The 17,213-nt window shown below is 37.1% G+C and overlaps 1 protein-coding gene across 2 annotated transcripts in view; it reads right to left on the bottom strand.

The window, feature by feature from the left end:
• Positions 1 to 8,379: 8,379 nt before the first annotated feature.
• The window catches only part of LOC123566056 (lon protease homolog, mitochondrial), a 61,730-nt gene continuing 52,896 nt past the window's right edge, over positions 8,380 to 17,213 (bottom strand). For both annotated transcript variants that reach the window (XM_045359889.2, XM_053550203.1), the window contains 2 exons: positions 16,822 to 16,986; positions 8,380 to 9,855 (listed from right to left, as the gene is read on the bottom strand). In XM_045359889.2, coding sequence (XP_045215824.2) covers positions 9,694 to 9,855; positions 16,822 to 16,986 — 327 coding nt within the window. In that variant the 3' untranslated portion in view covers positions 8,380 to 9,693. The remainder of the gene's footprint in view (positions 9,856 to 16,821; positions 16,987 to 17,213) is intronic.

Genomic DNA, 17,213 nt, shown 5'->3' with positions numbered 1-17,213 from the left:
GTTTAAATATTCATTTATACCACAGACTATCTTAGATTGGAATAATCTTAGTGAGAAGTGCACTACAGCAACATCCTTAGAGACTTAGAGACCCCCCCCCCCCCCCCCCGGGCAATACATTCATTTAGTGACCAAGTTCTGACCAAGTTTCATGAAGATATGGAAATAATTGCGGCCTCTAGCGTGTTAAGCTTTTCCTTTGATTTGACCTGGCGACCTAGTTTTTGACCCCACATGACCCGAACTTGGCATAGAGATCATCAAGATAAACATTCTCTTACAGAAGAAAAAGGCCTGCTGCGTACTCTTGCTGTGTACATACAGCGTATATTATGCGTACATGATGTGTACTGAAATCAAGGGCTTTAAATAGTACGCAGGATATACACCGCACATACACCGATAGTACGTTTGTAGTACACTTTTGACATGCAAATGAGCTCTGCCGCGTACTACTTGCTGCGTACATGCTGTGGACTACATAGTACACAGGATGTACGCTGGAGGAATTTAGTATGCGGGAAATAGTATGTAAGATCTAAACCAGGATTTGAACAGTGACCCGATCATTCCACACACACTAGATAAGCGCTTTAGCCCAAAACACCACGGTGGTACTTTCAAAGTATACAGATTACTTGTTATTAACTATCTTATATTTTTAGTAACAGTGACCTTAACCCTAGTGGCCCAAAAATGTATTCTCAACTTCTGTCTTTGATAATAGGTACCTACCCATCATGTTTTCCGACAACAGGCGTACCCAAACTAAAGATACTGAGCATAAACCATTTTTTCTAATATCAGTAATTGTGACTCAAAATACAGTGTACAACCCAAAGTCACTACTTCATATAAGCTTGCTATACATCCAGTTTGGCGACAGTAAGTCAATCCCAACTAAAGTTATAAACCTGAATTTAACTTTTTATGATCACAGTAAAAAAATGTTTTTAGTTACTGTGACATTGACCATGGCCTTTTGGCATTAAAATGCAATTTTTTATTTAAAAAAAAGTTAGGCCTGGACTGGGATATGAACTGCTACACGTCTGTTCAACGATACAAAAGGTACAACAGACCTACACTTGAGCCCACTGCACCACAGAGGAACTTTCTTATAATACAGATTAATTAAATTCTCTCATTCTAAGATGAAACCATTTTTCTATTTTTAATAACAGTGCATTAGACTTTGACCCAAGTGACCCCCCTGTTACATTCACAACTGTGTTTGATAAAAGCTATATAAACACAAACTTTGTTGACAATAGTAGTACCGGTACCTTGACTGGAAGCTTACTATACACCAAATCTGATGGCAGTAAGTCAATCCCAACTAAGTTATAAACTGGAAACCGGCTTTTTGATGATCAGTGGAAAAAAATCTATTTTTAGTAACATTGTCCTGGCTTTTTTATCACAAAAAATAGGTCCTCACCGGGGTTTGAACAGCAACCCATCCCTTCCACAGCACAAAAGGCAACTTTGGCCAATCATTTTAGTGTGTAATTTTCTAAGTTTGCAGATAAAGTGATTATGCTAACTTTGAACTTTTAAACCCATATACAATCCCAAACTTGGGTTTTCTATTAACTACCTTTAGACCAAGTTAAGTTACAATACATCAATGCAAACTAAAGTTATTGAGTATAAACCCTTTTTTTCCCTTCTATTTTTAGCAACAGTGACACTGACCTTGGTCCTTGTGACCTCATATGCAATCCTAAACTCTGTCATCTCACTATTTCAAACAGTTGTGCTATGTAACATTAAAATCCCTTGATTGTTGTCCCTTGTATGAAGCAGACATAAATTGGGCATTGTTAAGTTTCTTGACCTTTGAGCTAGGAATCTATGAGTTATGCATGATATATAATCTTTATATTGGGAACATTTGTGCCAGGTAAGTAATATAAAAATCCCTTGACAACTGGTTGAAGTATGGAGGGAACAGAGAAAACAGCTAGCCTGTTGACATTTGCCACTAAGTGTAACCTTAACCTTTAAGTTAGGTGTCTAAGTGTTGCACATCACATGGAAAACATTTGTGCAAAGTAATATTATAATCCCTTAGATGGTTTAGTTAAATACCAGACAGAGAAAAACATGTCGACACTTTGTGTGAATTTGACCTTTGAGCTAGGGAGCTTGGTGTTGTCTTCCGTGGCCGAGTGGTTAAGGTCGCTGACTTCAAATCACTTGCCCTCATCGATGTGGGTTCGAGCCTCACTCGGGGCATTGAAATCTTCATGTGAAGAAGCCATCCAGCTGGCTTATGGAAGGTCTGTGGTTCTACCCAGGTGCCCGCTCGTGATGAAATAATGCACGGAGGGGCACCTGGGGTCTTCCTCTACCATCAAAGCTGGAAAGTCGCCATATGACCTATAATTGTGTCCGTGCGACGTTAAACCCAACAAAATAAAATAAATTTATTATGGGGATATTTTTTACAAAAGTGATTTTAAAATCCCTTGTTGAATGACAGAGTTATGGGACAGGGAAAAAAAACCTATTGACATTTGACCCCTTGAGTTTTACCTTGATATTTGTGCCAAGGTTCTTGGTGTTTGCTAATGACACATTTTTTCATTATGGGGAACATAAATATGCCAAATATTATTATTATCACTCAACGGAGTGCACTGTTGTTACTAAGACCAGACACAAAACAGATCTTGTTAATACCATGTTAATCTTTAAGTTAGGCATCTGGGTTTTATGCAACACACATTGCAATGTTATGGGCAACATTTGTTCAAAGAAATATTAAAATCCCTTGGCGAGTTGAGTTATGGATCAGACAAGAAGAAAACTTACTGACTTTTGACCTCAAAGTGTGACATTTTGACCTTTGAAACAGGGTCTATATATTGTGCACAACATGTCCTCATTATGTGGAATATTTGTACCTGGTAATATTATAATAATTCAATGAATAACAGAGTTACGGACCATACACAAAAAAATACTCTTTATACTATGTAAACCTTTTACCTCTAAATGTGAGCTTGACCTTTAAGCTAGCGGACTGAAAATTACACAAGACACATTGTCTCATCATAAGGAGCATTTGTGCCCAGTAATATCAAAATCCTTTCTCACAGACTGAACTGGAAAAAAGCCCCGTTGACATATGACCTCCAAGTGTTACCTTGACATTTGAGTAAGGGGTCTGGGTTGAAACACGTCATCTCATAATGGGAAACATTTGTGCCATTTAATATTGAAATCCCTTGATGGATGACAAAGTTCTGGTCTGAATACGACAGTGCAGATGGACAGGCAGAATGGCAGACAGATAGTGGACAGAAAAGCACAAGCATGTAATGAAATACTTCATCATATTAAAGGAAAGTAATTCTGAAGAAAATACACCCAAAATTTTTGTAAGTGCCTTGATGGATGGCTTAGTTACGAAGCTTACAAAGACACTATTAACCTTTGACCTCAAAGTGTGACCTTGACCTTTAAACAAGAAGTCTCGGTGTTGAGCAAGAAACATCGTCTTTAAATGACATTTGACATTAGTGTGACCTCGACGTTTGAGCTAGGGGTTGGGATATTCACATGACACAATGTCTCATAAACATTTGGGGAACATTTGTGAATCTCTCAATGGGCGAGAGTAATGAATCCTACATGAAACAGACCAAGTAAATACCATGTTAACCTTTGACCTCCAAATGTGACCTTGACAATAAAGCTAGGACTGTGAGTTGTGCATTGTGCAACGCATATTTTCTCGATATGAAGAAGTAAGAGCCCTTGATGGACGTCCAAGTTACAGACTGGACAAGAAAGAGCTCCTGTTGACCTTTGACCTCCTAGTGTGACCTGGACCTTTGAATAAGGTGTCTGGGTTTTGTGCAAGACAAGTTGTCCTATGAGGAACATTTATGCCAAGTAATACTAAAATCTCTTGATGGATGACAGAATAATGGACTGGACACGAAAGAGCAGATGGATGGATGACAGATCGACAGACAGAAAAGTGAAATCTTAAAGACCCAGAAACTGGTTGAAAACCAGTTGGGGACTAATCGGTTCAATGATTATAAAGCCAGTCATTATGTTAGGTTTGTGTCATTCCTGCCAGCCTTTGCAACAGCTGAATTTGTACAGTATGGAGTCTGGAGAAGTATTCCTGGATATGGAATTCTGCATGAGCACACTGAGAAAAAAACACTCACAACAATCTTTTTTGTTAGTTTTCATTTTATTATATAGAGACATGTAACCGGTTGTCAAGGTCTGCACTGCTTAACATACTTCTCCATTATCATTTTCTACATTCATGGATTTAACATGTAACAGCATACTACTAACAAAAATACTATACTCAGACGACCTCAGCAACTCATATTTTACAGGGCTTCCATGGTTAAGGTCGCGGACTTCAAATCACTTGCCCCTCAAAGATGTGGATTAGAGTCTTGCTCGGAGAGTTGAATTCCTTTTGTCCTGAGCTGGCTTACGGAAGTTCTGTGGTTCTACCCATGTGCCCACCCATAATGAAATAACAAGAATTTGTAAAGAGTTACCAATGTCCCCCGCCTAGGGACATTTTTCACAAAACATATTGCATGCCAATACAACATATTCTAAGTAATAGGGCAACATATTAACAATGTATATAAGTCATAACTATATATCATATAATTCATGAAGACATTATGAAGTTTGAAAATGTCTGGAAATCTATAACTGGTGAATGCTTTCAAATGCTAATATCTGTATTTTAAAGATTTAATGTGATTCTGGTGGGCCGGTGGTCTAGAGGTAACACGCTTGACTGTCAATCCAGAGGTCCGGGGTTCGAATCCCAGTCCAGGCACTGGAAATTTCTGAGATGCTCTTGAGTGTCTCCCACCTAACTTAGAGGCCTGTACTGGTTCTTCCCAGGAAAGACAGCTTCGCGTGTATCGGTGCTATACACCGGGCATGTTAAAGAACCAGACTGTCTATTCGCAAAGAACTAGGCTAAGTTAGCCGGACAGGCCTGTATTTAAAAAGGATTTCTCTCTATCTGTTCTGGGGGCTTTATCTCACTCTGTCCCTCTGGTCAGATTGCTTTGTGTCTGTACTAGTAGAGGAGGAATTTCGTGCCCTGTGTGGCTGCGTTTGAACGTGTTTATCATGAAAAGGGCGCTATATAAATCTGCTATAATAATAATTCTATTTTTAAATTGGTAAGGAAAAATAAATAAAAATGTAATGAAGTATTTTTCATATTAAAGGGAGATAATTAATAAACAAATGAAATGCATGGCACTTATATGATACTAAAATAAAAATTACACACCAGAAAAAGTTAATTCTACTGTTGATACAGTGCTGTACTACATATCAACCTATATGTGTTGTAACCATAGTAATGCTGCATTTTCCTATATATACCATTAACTTATACCTTGTGCCTGGGTTTGCATTCTACAAGTCTACAATTGTTTACTGCTTTATAGCTCCCCTATTCTCCAAATAGGGGTGCTATTCTACTCGCCCCGGCGTGAGCTTTCTTGGTTAAAGTTTTTCGGCAACCTTTGCTTTTCTTTGTTACTATTGCTTATATCTTACTGTAACTTCACATTAACATTGTTCAGCATGCAAACAAAGTTTGTGCAGGGGCTGGGCCCACTATACCCAAAGTCAAGGTCATCAAGGTGTTATACTTAGATTATTTTTAAGGTTAAAGTTTTTCGGCAACCTTTGCTTTTCTGTCATATCTTTGTTACTATTGCTTATATCTTACTGTAAGTTCACATAAAACATTGTCCAGCATACAAACAAAGTATGTGCAGGGGCTGGGCCCATTATACCCAAGGTCAAGGTCACAAAGTTGTTATACTTGGAATTATTTTCATGTTAAATTTTTTCAAAAGCTTCGTTTAAAGACATATCTTTGGTACTTTAAAGATAATGACTTGAAATTAAAACTAGAGCTATCACTAAAGGTGATGAATGTACCCCCCGCATGCACTGACACAGTACACTGCAATTTGACGCACACAAGATTGCATAATTATGTGGACTGTATATATACAGTATAGTAACAAAAAACAAAGTCCCATAACTATGCAGAATATTTATCTAAAAGAATGTAACATGCACCATGCACAACTAGTGTTGGTACTGATCACTTGTGTGAAGTTTCATTAAATTGTGTGTAAGGGTTTGGTAGATTAGGCATGCACAAGATTGCATATGCAGACTGCATGTACATAGTATGTTAACAAGAAACAAAGTCCCATAACTCTGCAATTTTTGTCGCTGAAAGAACCTAACATGCCCCATACACAACTACTGTTGTTACTGATCACTTGTGTGAAGTTTCATTAAATTGTGTCAAGGGGATGAGGAGAGATGGTGCGCACAAGATTGTGTCTATGTATATAGTATAGTAACAAAAAAACAAAGTCCCATAACTCTGCAAATTTTTTTTCTAAAAGAACCTAACATGCCCCATGCACAACTACTGTTGGTACTGATCACTTGTGTGATGTTTCATTAAATTGTGTCAAGGGGATGAGGAGAGATGGTGCGCACAAGATTGTGTCGGGTCTATATAGTATAGTAACAAAAAAACAAAGTCCCATAACTCTGCAAATTTTTTTTCTAAAAGAACCTAACATGCCCCATGCACAACTACTGTTGGTACTGATCACTTGTGTGATGTTTCATTAAATTGTGTCAAGGGGATGAGGAGAGATGGTGCGCACAAGATTGTGTCTATGTATATAGTATAGCAACAAAAAAACAAAGTCCCATAACTCTGCAATTTTTTTTTCTAAAAGAACCTAACATGCCCCATGCACAACTACTGTTGGTACTGATCACTTGTGTGAAGTTTCATTAAATTCTGTCAAGGGGATAAGGAGAGATGGTGCGCACAAGATTGCGTCTACGGACAGACGGACAGACAGACAGACGGACAGACAGACAGACAGACAGACAACCTGAAACCAGTATACCCCCACTTACAACTTTGTTGTCGGGGGGTACAAATATTTCTTTATAATCATCATCTGCATGTGTGGTTACAATACCCATAACTCTAATTGTATTTCTGACAGAATTATGCCCCTTTCATACTTAGTTTTTGGCAATCTTCGCTTTCTGGACATAACTTTAGTACAATAAAAGAGAATGACTTGAAACTGAAAATGTATCTTTATCATCATCATCTGCATAAATCTTTATACTTTATGTGCATGTAGTTTCTTGGACTGTTTTTTTCTGATATAATTTAATTCCATCAAAATAAAGAATGTCAGTACCCCTTCCATACTTGACCTTTAACCCCTCCGAGTAGTAGGGTCTTTTTATATCTTGGTGTATCTTCCTTTTAAAGCAGAGGTCTCTTACTGAGACATAAATTCATTTTACTGTCAAATCGCCGAATAGTGAAGCACGCTGTCTTTCGAACAGCTCTTGTTATATCTATCAATACCAATCATCTTACTTAAAATATAATTTCATGTTTAAAATAGTGGGAAAACTGATATAAAAACAAATGTATTGTACTTTTATCATATAAAAGTGAAGTAACTCATATACAAAAAAAAGTTAATTCAGGTGCCTGTGACCTTGACCTTAGCACATGAAACAATGTCTTGTAATGATGAATATTTATGCCAAGTTATTTGAATATACACCAATGCATAAAAAAGTTACAGACCAGACAAAAAAAAAGGTGACATTGACCTTGGAGCTAGGGGTCTGGGTCTTGTGCATGACAAATCAACTCATTATAGGAAACATTTGTGCCAAGTAATATTAAAATCCCTTGAAGAATGGCAGAGTTATTGACCGGACAAGAAACAGACCATGTTAACCTTTAACCTCTACGTGTGACCTTGACCTTAGAGCTAAGGGTCTGGGTCTGGGTCTTGCGCATGACACTTCATCTCATTATGGGAAACATTTGTGCCAAGTTATTTCAAAATCCCTTGATGAATGACAGAGTTACAGACCGGACACGAAACAAACCCTGTTAACATTTGACCTCCAAGTGCAACCTTGACCTTGGAGCTAGGGGTCTGGATCTTGCGCATGACATGTCGTCTCATTATGGGGAACATTTGTGCCAAGTTATTTTAAAATCTCTTCATGGATGGCAGATATGGACCGGACACGGTGTGACGGACTGACGAACTGACGGAGGGACGCAGCCTATTTCTATATCCCACTTTTTTTCTTCGAAAAAGGTGGGGGACAATAAACATAGGGGCACCAGGGGTCTTCCTCCACCATCAAAAGCAGTAAAGTCATCATATGACCTATAACTGTGCCAGCGTAAAAACAAACATATTATTTTACATTGTAAAACTACAAAGTCTGTTAGTGTTACATCAAATCAATGACAAAATTAAACAGTGCTCAGTTTGCAACTGTGTTTATTCTTTGTTTATAATACATGTACTAATGGAAGAATAGCGGGTGTAAAATTCAAATCATAATGGTGTTTCCAATGCTATAATAAAGCCTAATTAAAACTGGAAAATCATATATCATCATACCCCTTTGAAAATAAAGATTTGAAACTGGGCAATGTATACACCAGTGTTGTGGCAATTACTTTGCAAGTGTATCATCTGACCCTTTTGACCACTGCCATAGACAATACAGCCATTTACAATGTGCACATATAGCACAATTATAAATATTTGTTACAGATTCATATTTCTTCAAAATTAGAGGAAAATGTTAAGCCCTGTAAAAAAGTGCATATCTGAAACACGTTTGTGTTACATCAGATCTTCTACTGTGTTTGGACAGACTGATGGTCTGGAATTGTGCCCAATGGCGAGACCCTATTAACATGTAACAAGGCAGTCTGAAAGACAGCTAAATCCCCCGTCACTGCTATGGATAGTGAAAGTGTATATATAGCTGTGACCTTGACCTTGAACTGACATGGCTGACTCATAAATTCTGCACAACGTCTTGATGAAGTGATCATTTGACCCAAGTTTCATGAAAATCCTTCAAAGGGTTTAGGAGATACAGAGCTCTAACCTTTGACCTTGACCATGAGTTGACATGGCTGACTCATGAGTTCTTGATGAGGTGATCATTTGACCCAAGTTTGATGAAAATCCTTCAAGGGGTTTAGGAGATACAGAGTGAACACAAAATAGAAGGCTCAAACCTTTGACCCTAAGTTGTGACCTTGACCTTGAGCAGGCATGGCTGACTCATAAGTTCTGCATATCGCCTTGATGAGGTGATCATTTGACACAAGTTTGATGAAAATCCTTCAAGGGGTTTAGGAGATATAGAGTGGACACAAAATAGAAGGCTCAAACCTTTCACCCTAAGTTGTGACCTTGACCTTGAGCCTGCATAGTTGACTCATGGGTTCTGCAAATCGTCTTGATGAGGTGATCATTTGACCCAAGTTTATAAAATTCCTACCAGGGGTTTAGGAGATACACAGCGGACACAAAATGGAAGGCTTAAACCTTTGATCTTGAGCCAACAAGGCTGACTCATGGGTTCTGCACATCGTCTGGATGAGGTGATCATTTGACCCAAGTTTCATGAAAATCCTTCAAGGGGTTTAGGAAATATGGAGCGGACACTAAAGTGTTACGGACAGACGGAAGGATGGACGAACGGAGACTATTCCTATAACCCCCCACCACTTGTGGTGGGGGATTAATTATTCAAACTAGTTCCTTTTGGCAAACATCAGCTGGTCGGAGTAATATCAGGAAAGACAACACTAAATATATCAGCATATGTGTCCGCATAATGAACTTCGATTCCTTGTGCAATAAATTCTGGTAAATCAGAAAAGTCTTTACGATTTTCTTCTGGCAGAATAACACACTTCATTCCAGCTCTCTTTGCCTGCAAGATAAATTTTAACCTGAATGTAATCATTTTAAAGGAAATAAATATATTTAACCCAGTCAAAAAATTCTAATCATATAAATTGGTAACAGTAAACTTTAACAGTGTTCAGGATGCAGTTTTCAGCAGATAACTGATACACTCACAGGAACATACTGTGCAACAATTGTCACAGATTTGTTTTTGTATTGTAATAAAAGAGATTTCATGTTAAGCCATTATTAACATAAGATATGTACATGTAGTCTGATTTTATTCCTACATTCAATAGTATATTTCACTATTCTTGATATGGATAAGTTCCGATAACCCTATTTTGTCACTCCAGTGGTTAATATTAGCTATTATTATACCTCACATAAATGTCTAATGCAAATTTCCCATTAGTTTAACTTGAATAATATATCATATTCCCCAGTGATTTTATATCACATGTCCAAAATCGTTATTTTCAATTTCTGCGCAGGTGATATGATCCATAATTTCATATCACATGCGCAACAGCGTTATTTTGTTTTTCTGCGCATGTGATATTATTTTTTCATATCACCCGTTAAGAGATTGATACTTTCGTATTGATTCAAAGACTGATTCGATAAATTTTCAGACGAGGCGCTTATATAATTATACTTTAGGATTAAAAAAATTACCCTTTTCTGGCATGTGCTAACAAGGCCGAATTTTCTTTTTTATGCTACGTGCAAAATATTTCGAAAACAAATTTTCATCAAATTTTGAATCGAAACTACCACAATAAGTTTGGAAATGATCTAACTAAGAAAATGAGTACTCACACATATGTTTCGTTTAGAAAAAAGAAAGTTATTGCCGTTTTTCGAATGCTACTGACTGACACAATGTTGAAATATTAGAATAAATATACTGTAGAGATCAGAGATATGTAAACATTTCGACTAAATCTATAAAAAGTCTTATTACACAGTAAAGTCGCCACAAATTATGAGTGCTGACAAGTAAAGAGTCATTAATTCTGTCTTCATTATTTGGTTAGTAATCACGTTTTAATGTTAAATAAATTATTATGTCAGTGATTTTCCAGTAAATGCTTTGACCCTTATAATCTTTCGTTATAATAAAATAAATATTGCATTCCTGAGAGGGTGATATGAAAAATGTTCACCCCTCAGATATGAATATAGACCTCGGCTGGTGCCTCGGTCAATATTCATATATCTCGCGGTGAACATTTTTCATATCACCCTCTCAGGAATGCAATATTTATATATTCTTACAACTCATGTAAAATCACTGAACCATAACATTCCAGTCATAAACACAACTAGACTTGGCAATGGTAACTCCTGTGAAGTCTGGTGGAACTCAAACTAGTGGTACAGGAGAAGATAAAAGACTTTGACAATTTAAGTGTCATGACTCCACTGAAAATCCTTTAATAAGAACACGACGATAATATGTACAACTACACTTCACGCTAATCACTTGTAAGGTTTGGTAGAATTCAGCCTAACTGTATACTGGAAGTAGAGTATATGCTTATACAATGTGTAATAGGACAAATCAAGTGCAATAACTCTGCTAAAAATCATTGAACAGGAATATGCTGATAATATGCACAACGAGTCTTGGCAGTGATCTCTCCTGTAAGGTTTGGTGGAAATCCACTAAACAACATAAGAGATGTGGCCAAAACATCTGAAAACATGACAAATCAAGAGTAATAACTCTTCTGAAAGTCATCAAACCAGAAAATGCTGACAATATGCTCAACAAAGCTTAGCAATGATACTCCTGTGAAGTTTGCTGTGAATTTGTCCTGTGGTGTTGCATGGTCAAACTTTGTGACAAACAGACAGATGGACAGACAAACAGAGAGATGCACAGATAGCACTGAATAAATATGTCTCCTGCACCACATGTGAGAGACATAATCAAGAGAGAGATGAAATAATTTTAGTAATGTAAATTTCTCTCATTTAGATTAGAAATACTCTGTGCTATATCTTCCAGAATATATAATACTGTTATAGCAGGCAGACATGTTGTGGACTTCATTGCACATAAAAATATATTACAAACTAGAACTGTCACAGGAGTGACGAATACCCCCACAATACGGTCTTGTCACAGAAGAATGGCAACCATAAGAAAGACATGGCCACAAGAAGGTGCAATTTAAATCGAACTTGACCTGTATTTTATGATGTTACACCTGTGTACCAAAATTTATCTAAATCTGTCAAGCCTTTTGTGAGTTATTGTCCAGCAACCATGAGTTTGACAAATTTTAAGTTGGAAAGGGGCCATAACTACATATAAAATTGGTGGTTTGTAGCCTAAGTTGAACTTTACCTGTATTTAATGATGTTACACCTGTGTACCAAAAACATTTAAATCTGTCAAGAACTGTCACTGGAGTGTTTAATGACTCCAATGGTGGATGAATATTGCACAATAGCTTGAGTCCGTGTTAAAAAATATCAAATAATAAGAGAGGTACAGATAAAGTGTATGAAAACACTATATAAGTATAATTCTAAGCAAAAAGGGGGCATAATTCATGAAATATTGGTGCAAGAGTTATGCACCTTGTGTCATATGATGTGGGTGATGATGTGGAACAACTGCTTCAAGTTTGAAACAAATGCATTTCGTAATAACTGAGATATAGTTAAAATGCATAAAAATTAACCTTAAATTCTAAGTAAAAGGGGGCATAATTCATGAAAAATTGGTGTCAGAGTTATGCACCTTGTGTCACATGATGTGGGTGATAAGGTGGAACATCTATTTTAAGTTTGAATCAAATCCATTTTGTAACTAGAGATGCTTTTGAGAAAAGTGCATGTCTCCCACAACTGCCCCTATGAAAAATGTCTAGTGTCTCTAGATGGCTTAGATGAGTGGATCCAATTAGATGGTCTGGACGAGTGGATCCAATCAGTAATTCAAGGGCAATTAATCAAAAAAGCCTAGGCGGATTTGGCTAGTTATCGAACTTGGCTAAGGTCTTATGGCCAAACACATTTTGTTCAAGTTAGGTGAAGATCGGATTAGAAATGTTCAACTTAGGGTACCGACAACAGTAAAAAGGCTGATTTTTCAGTAATTCAAGGGCCGTAACTCCAAAATGCCTAGACCAATTTGGCTAGTTTTCAATCTTGGCCGAGGTCTCATGGTCAAACACATTTTGTTCAAGTCTGGTGAAGATCAGTTGAGAAATGTTCGACTTAGGGTGCGGACAAGAGTAAAAAGGCAGATATTTCGATAATTCAAGGGCCATAACTCAAAAATGCCTGGACCGTTTGGCTAGTTATTGAACTTGGCTGAGGTCTCATGGTCAAACACATTTTATTCAAGTTTGGTGAGGATTGGATGAGAAATGTTTGAATTAGAGTGCAGACAAGAGTAAAAAGGCCGATTTTTGGAAATTAAAGGGCCATAACTCCAAGACGCCTGGACCGATTTGGCTAGTAATCGAACTTGGCTGAGGTCTCATGGTCAAACACATTTTGTTCAAGTTTGGTGAAAATCGGATGAGAAATGTTCGACTTAGAGTGCGGACAAGCTTTGTGACAGACAGACACACACACAGACTGGAGTAAATCAATATGTCTCCCACACCACTGTGTGGTGGGAGACATAATAACTGAGATATAGTTAAAGGTGGATAATCAGATTTTGGCCATGTAACGGATTTGTTCGAAACTTAAGCATCTGGGTACCGTTTTACAAAAAATCTTAAGATTTCACTTATCTTAGCGTAAGATATTGACTTACGAGAATTTTTAAGATTTTCTGTTAAGTCAAGCGTAAGTCAGATCTTACGCTAAAACTTATCGTAAGATTTTTTGTAAAACGGTACCCTGATCATTTACACTCATTTATGTTCACTTAACACTTAATACAAATCAGATTTTCACTAGAGGTATTTTTAAAATTTCATTTTCCTATCCTGGTTGCCCAACCAAGACAGAGTTATTTTATCATAAGTATAAATTTGATAAACATACTTAACCTAAGGAAATGTATAAATATTAGACATATTGTAATATATTTGTAAAATATTTGCATTTCAAATTATGTATTTAGATGGAATTCATTAGAAACGCAAGTTTGAAAAATTATTATTACCTCCCTTTGCCTATCTTGGTTGCGCAACCAAGATAGATTGGAAATAAATGAATTCAGAAACTACACACAGCTTTAAAACTTGCATTTTGGTTCAGATTGTTCAATAGTTGATATGTCTATCAAATGCAAATGTAAAACTAGACATTGTATCGAAATAAAAAGAAATACCCAGCTTTTTATATACTTTCATATTAAAGGGGAGTAATTACAAAATTTTATAAAATTAATAAAATATACATTTCAAATAGGAATCTAACTCTATGTAATCGGTCTTTTTGTTCCTTAAATAATTCTGTACCAGAATATACAAAAAGTAAAAAATGTCATTAAATGTTGATTAAATGTGATTGACCACCTTTAAAATGCATCAAAATTAACCTTAAATTCTAAGTAAAAGGGGACATAATTCATTTTTTAGCTCACCTGTCACATAGTGACAAGGTGAGCTTTTGTGATCACCCTTCGTCCGTCGTCAGTCCGTCCGTCCGTGCTTCCGTCAACAATTTCTTGTCTGCACGATAGTGGTTTCATTTATGATCTTATTTTAACCAAACTTGCACACAACTTGTATCATCATAAGATCTCCGTTCCTTTCTTGAACTGGCCAGATCCCATTATGGGTTCCAGAGTTATGGGCCCTGAAAGGGCCAAAATTAGCTATTTTGTCCTTGTCTGCACAATAGCAGCTTCATTTATGATTTTATTTTAACCAAACATGCACACAACTTGTATCACAATAAGATCTTGGTTCCTTTCTTGAACTGGCCAGATTCCGTTATGGGTTCCAGAGTTATGGCCCCTGAAAGGGCCAGAATTAGCTATTTTTACCTTGTCTGCACAATAGCAGCTTCATTTATGATTTTATTTTAACCAAACATGCACACAACTTGTATCACAATAAGATCTTGGTTCCTTTCTTGAACTGGCGAGATTCCCTTATGGGTTCCAGAGTTATGGCCCCTGGAAGGGCCAGAATTAGCTATTTTGACCTTGTCTGCACAATAGCAGCTTCATTTATGATTTGAATTTAATCAAACTTGCACAAAACTTATGTCACCATAAGATCTTGATTCCTTAGTTGAACCGGCCAGATCCCATGATGGGTTCCAGCGTTATGACCCCTGAAAGGGCCAAAATTAGCTATTTTGACCTTGTCTGCACAATAGCAGCTTCATTTATATGACAACCTACCCAGTAACTTATATCAGGATTTTATTTACAAACTACACAATATTCTTGGTCATGGCAATTTTCATCTTCAATGATCTTGTATCTTGTAAAATCACATATGGTTGAATTAAAAGAAGTAATGGCCCTAACTTCTACATTGAGACAAACCAGGTTTGGCTTTCTGCCCTTTTAAATTCTGACAACACACTTTCATCAGGTTGTACAAAGCTGCTTTAATATTTGTCTTCTGCCTTGCTTTCCTAAATGATGCTATTTTCTGTTGCTCTGACATTGGCAAGACCATCAAGTACATGCATTATATGGTTTGAAAGGTTGTCTTATGATATTATGCTGGAGAGGCTGCAATCTAGGGTTCAACGTTTGACACCATGTGACAGTTTAAAATTTAGTTATATAACCTTACAGTATTTGCCAGTTTTATCGATTAACACAAAGGTTGCCATTTATTTGTGATATCATTTACGTTTCTTTATGGCAGATGCAGGCTTTATTTGATATTATCCTGAAATGAAGTTATACCATGACTTCTGGTATATCAAACATGCAGAAAACCTTAACATACCATTTTCTACAGAATATATAGCTTAAAGAAAGCTAATACTTCAGTCAAGGATTAACCCTTATCATGCTGGACACAAATGATTTTGCCTTTGCGACCAGTGTAGATCATGATCAGCCTGAACATCCATGCAGTCTGATCAAGATCTGCACTGTTTTCCATTCAGTCAGAGTCTTTTTGGTAAGCACCCCTTTTAGCAGTTAATGGTACTGTCCAAATTGAAAGATGGACAAGTTCATTATAGAAATTTAGCAGGGTAAGGGTTAATATTAACTGGAAAACAGTAAAAATATTGCCTACATTTACTATGGAAGTAACCTTTTTCTTTCACTCTACCTATAGGCAACACCTTGCCTGTCAGAGAACCTTCACCCATCATAACAAGATCTTGTTGACAGGGCTTGTTGAGCCCAGTGACAACAAAATACTTGCAGCTATAACTTTTTCTTTCACTCCACCTATATGCAACACCTTGCCTGTCAAAGAAACTTCACTCTTGTTGACAGGGCTTGTTGAGCCCCAGTGACAACAAAATACTTGCAGCTATAACTTTTTCTTTCACTCCACCTATATGCAACACCTTGCCTGTCAAAGAAACTTCACCCTTGTTGACAGGGCTTGTTGAGCCCCAGTGACAATAAAATACTTACAGCTATAACTTTTTCTTTCACTCCACCTATATGCAACACCTTGCCTGTCAAAGAAACTTCACCCTTGTTGACAGGGCTTGTTGAGCCCCAGTGACAATAAAATACTTACAGCTATAACTTTTTCTTTCACTCCACCTATATGCAACACCTTGCCTGTCAAAGAAACTTCACCCTTGTTGACAGGGCTTGTTGAGCCCCAGTGACAATAAAATACTTACAGCTATAACTTTTTCTTTCACTCCACCTATAGGCAACACCTTGCCTGTCAAAGAAACTTCACCCTTGTTGACAGGGCTTGTTGAGCCCCAGTGACAATAAAATACTTACAGCTATAACTTTTTCTTTCACTCCACCTATAGGCAATACCTTGCCTGTCAGGGATATTTCACCTGTCATAACAAGATCTTGTTGACAGGGCTTGTTGAGCCCCAGTGACAATAAAATACTTACAGCTATAACTTTTTCTTTCACTCCACCTATAGGCAATACCTTGCCAGTCAGGGATATTTCACCCGTCATAGCAAGATCTTGTCGACAGGGCTTGTTGAGGCCCAGTGACAATAAAGCTGTTACTATAGTACACCCAGCACTTGGTCCATCTTTTGGTGTTGCTCCCTGATAAATAAACAAGGGCATTAATTTTTTTTATTAACACATTCCCTTGGCCACATATGTAACTAACTAGCATTTGGTCTTACATTATTTAAAGAAAAGAAAAATGAAACAGAAAACAAGAGGCCCAAATGAAGAGAACCTTGACCATCTGACCTTTCTTCTGATGAAATTGGTGAATATCCTTTAAAGGTGGATAATCAGATTTTGGCCATGTAATGGATTTGTTC

This window comes from Mercenaria mercenaria, chromosome 8 (assembly GCF_021730395.1).
Source record: "Mercenaria mercenaria strain notata chromosome 8, MADL_Memer_1, whole genome shotgun sequence".
Classification (NCBI taxonomy): Eukaryota; Metazoa; Mollusca; class Bivalvia; order Venerida; family Veneridae; genus Mercenaria; species Mercenaria mercenaria.
This window is presented reverse-complemented; position numbering and strand designations above follow the sequence as displayed.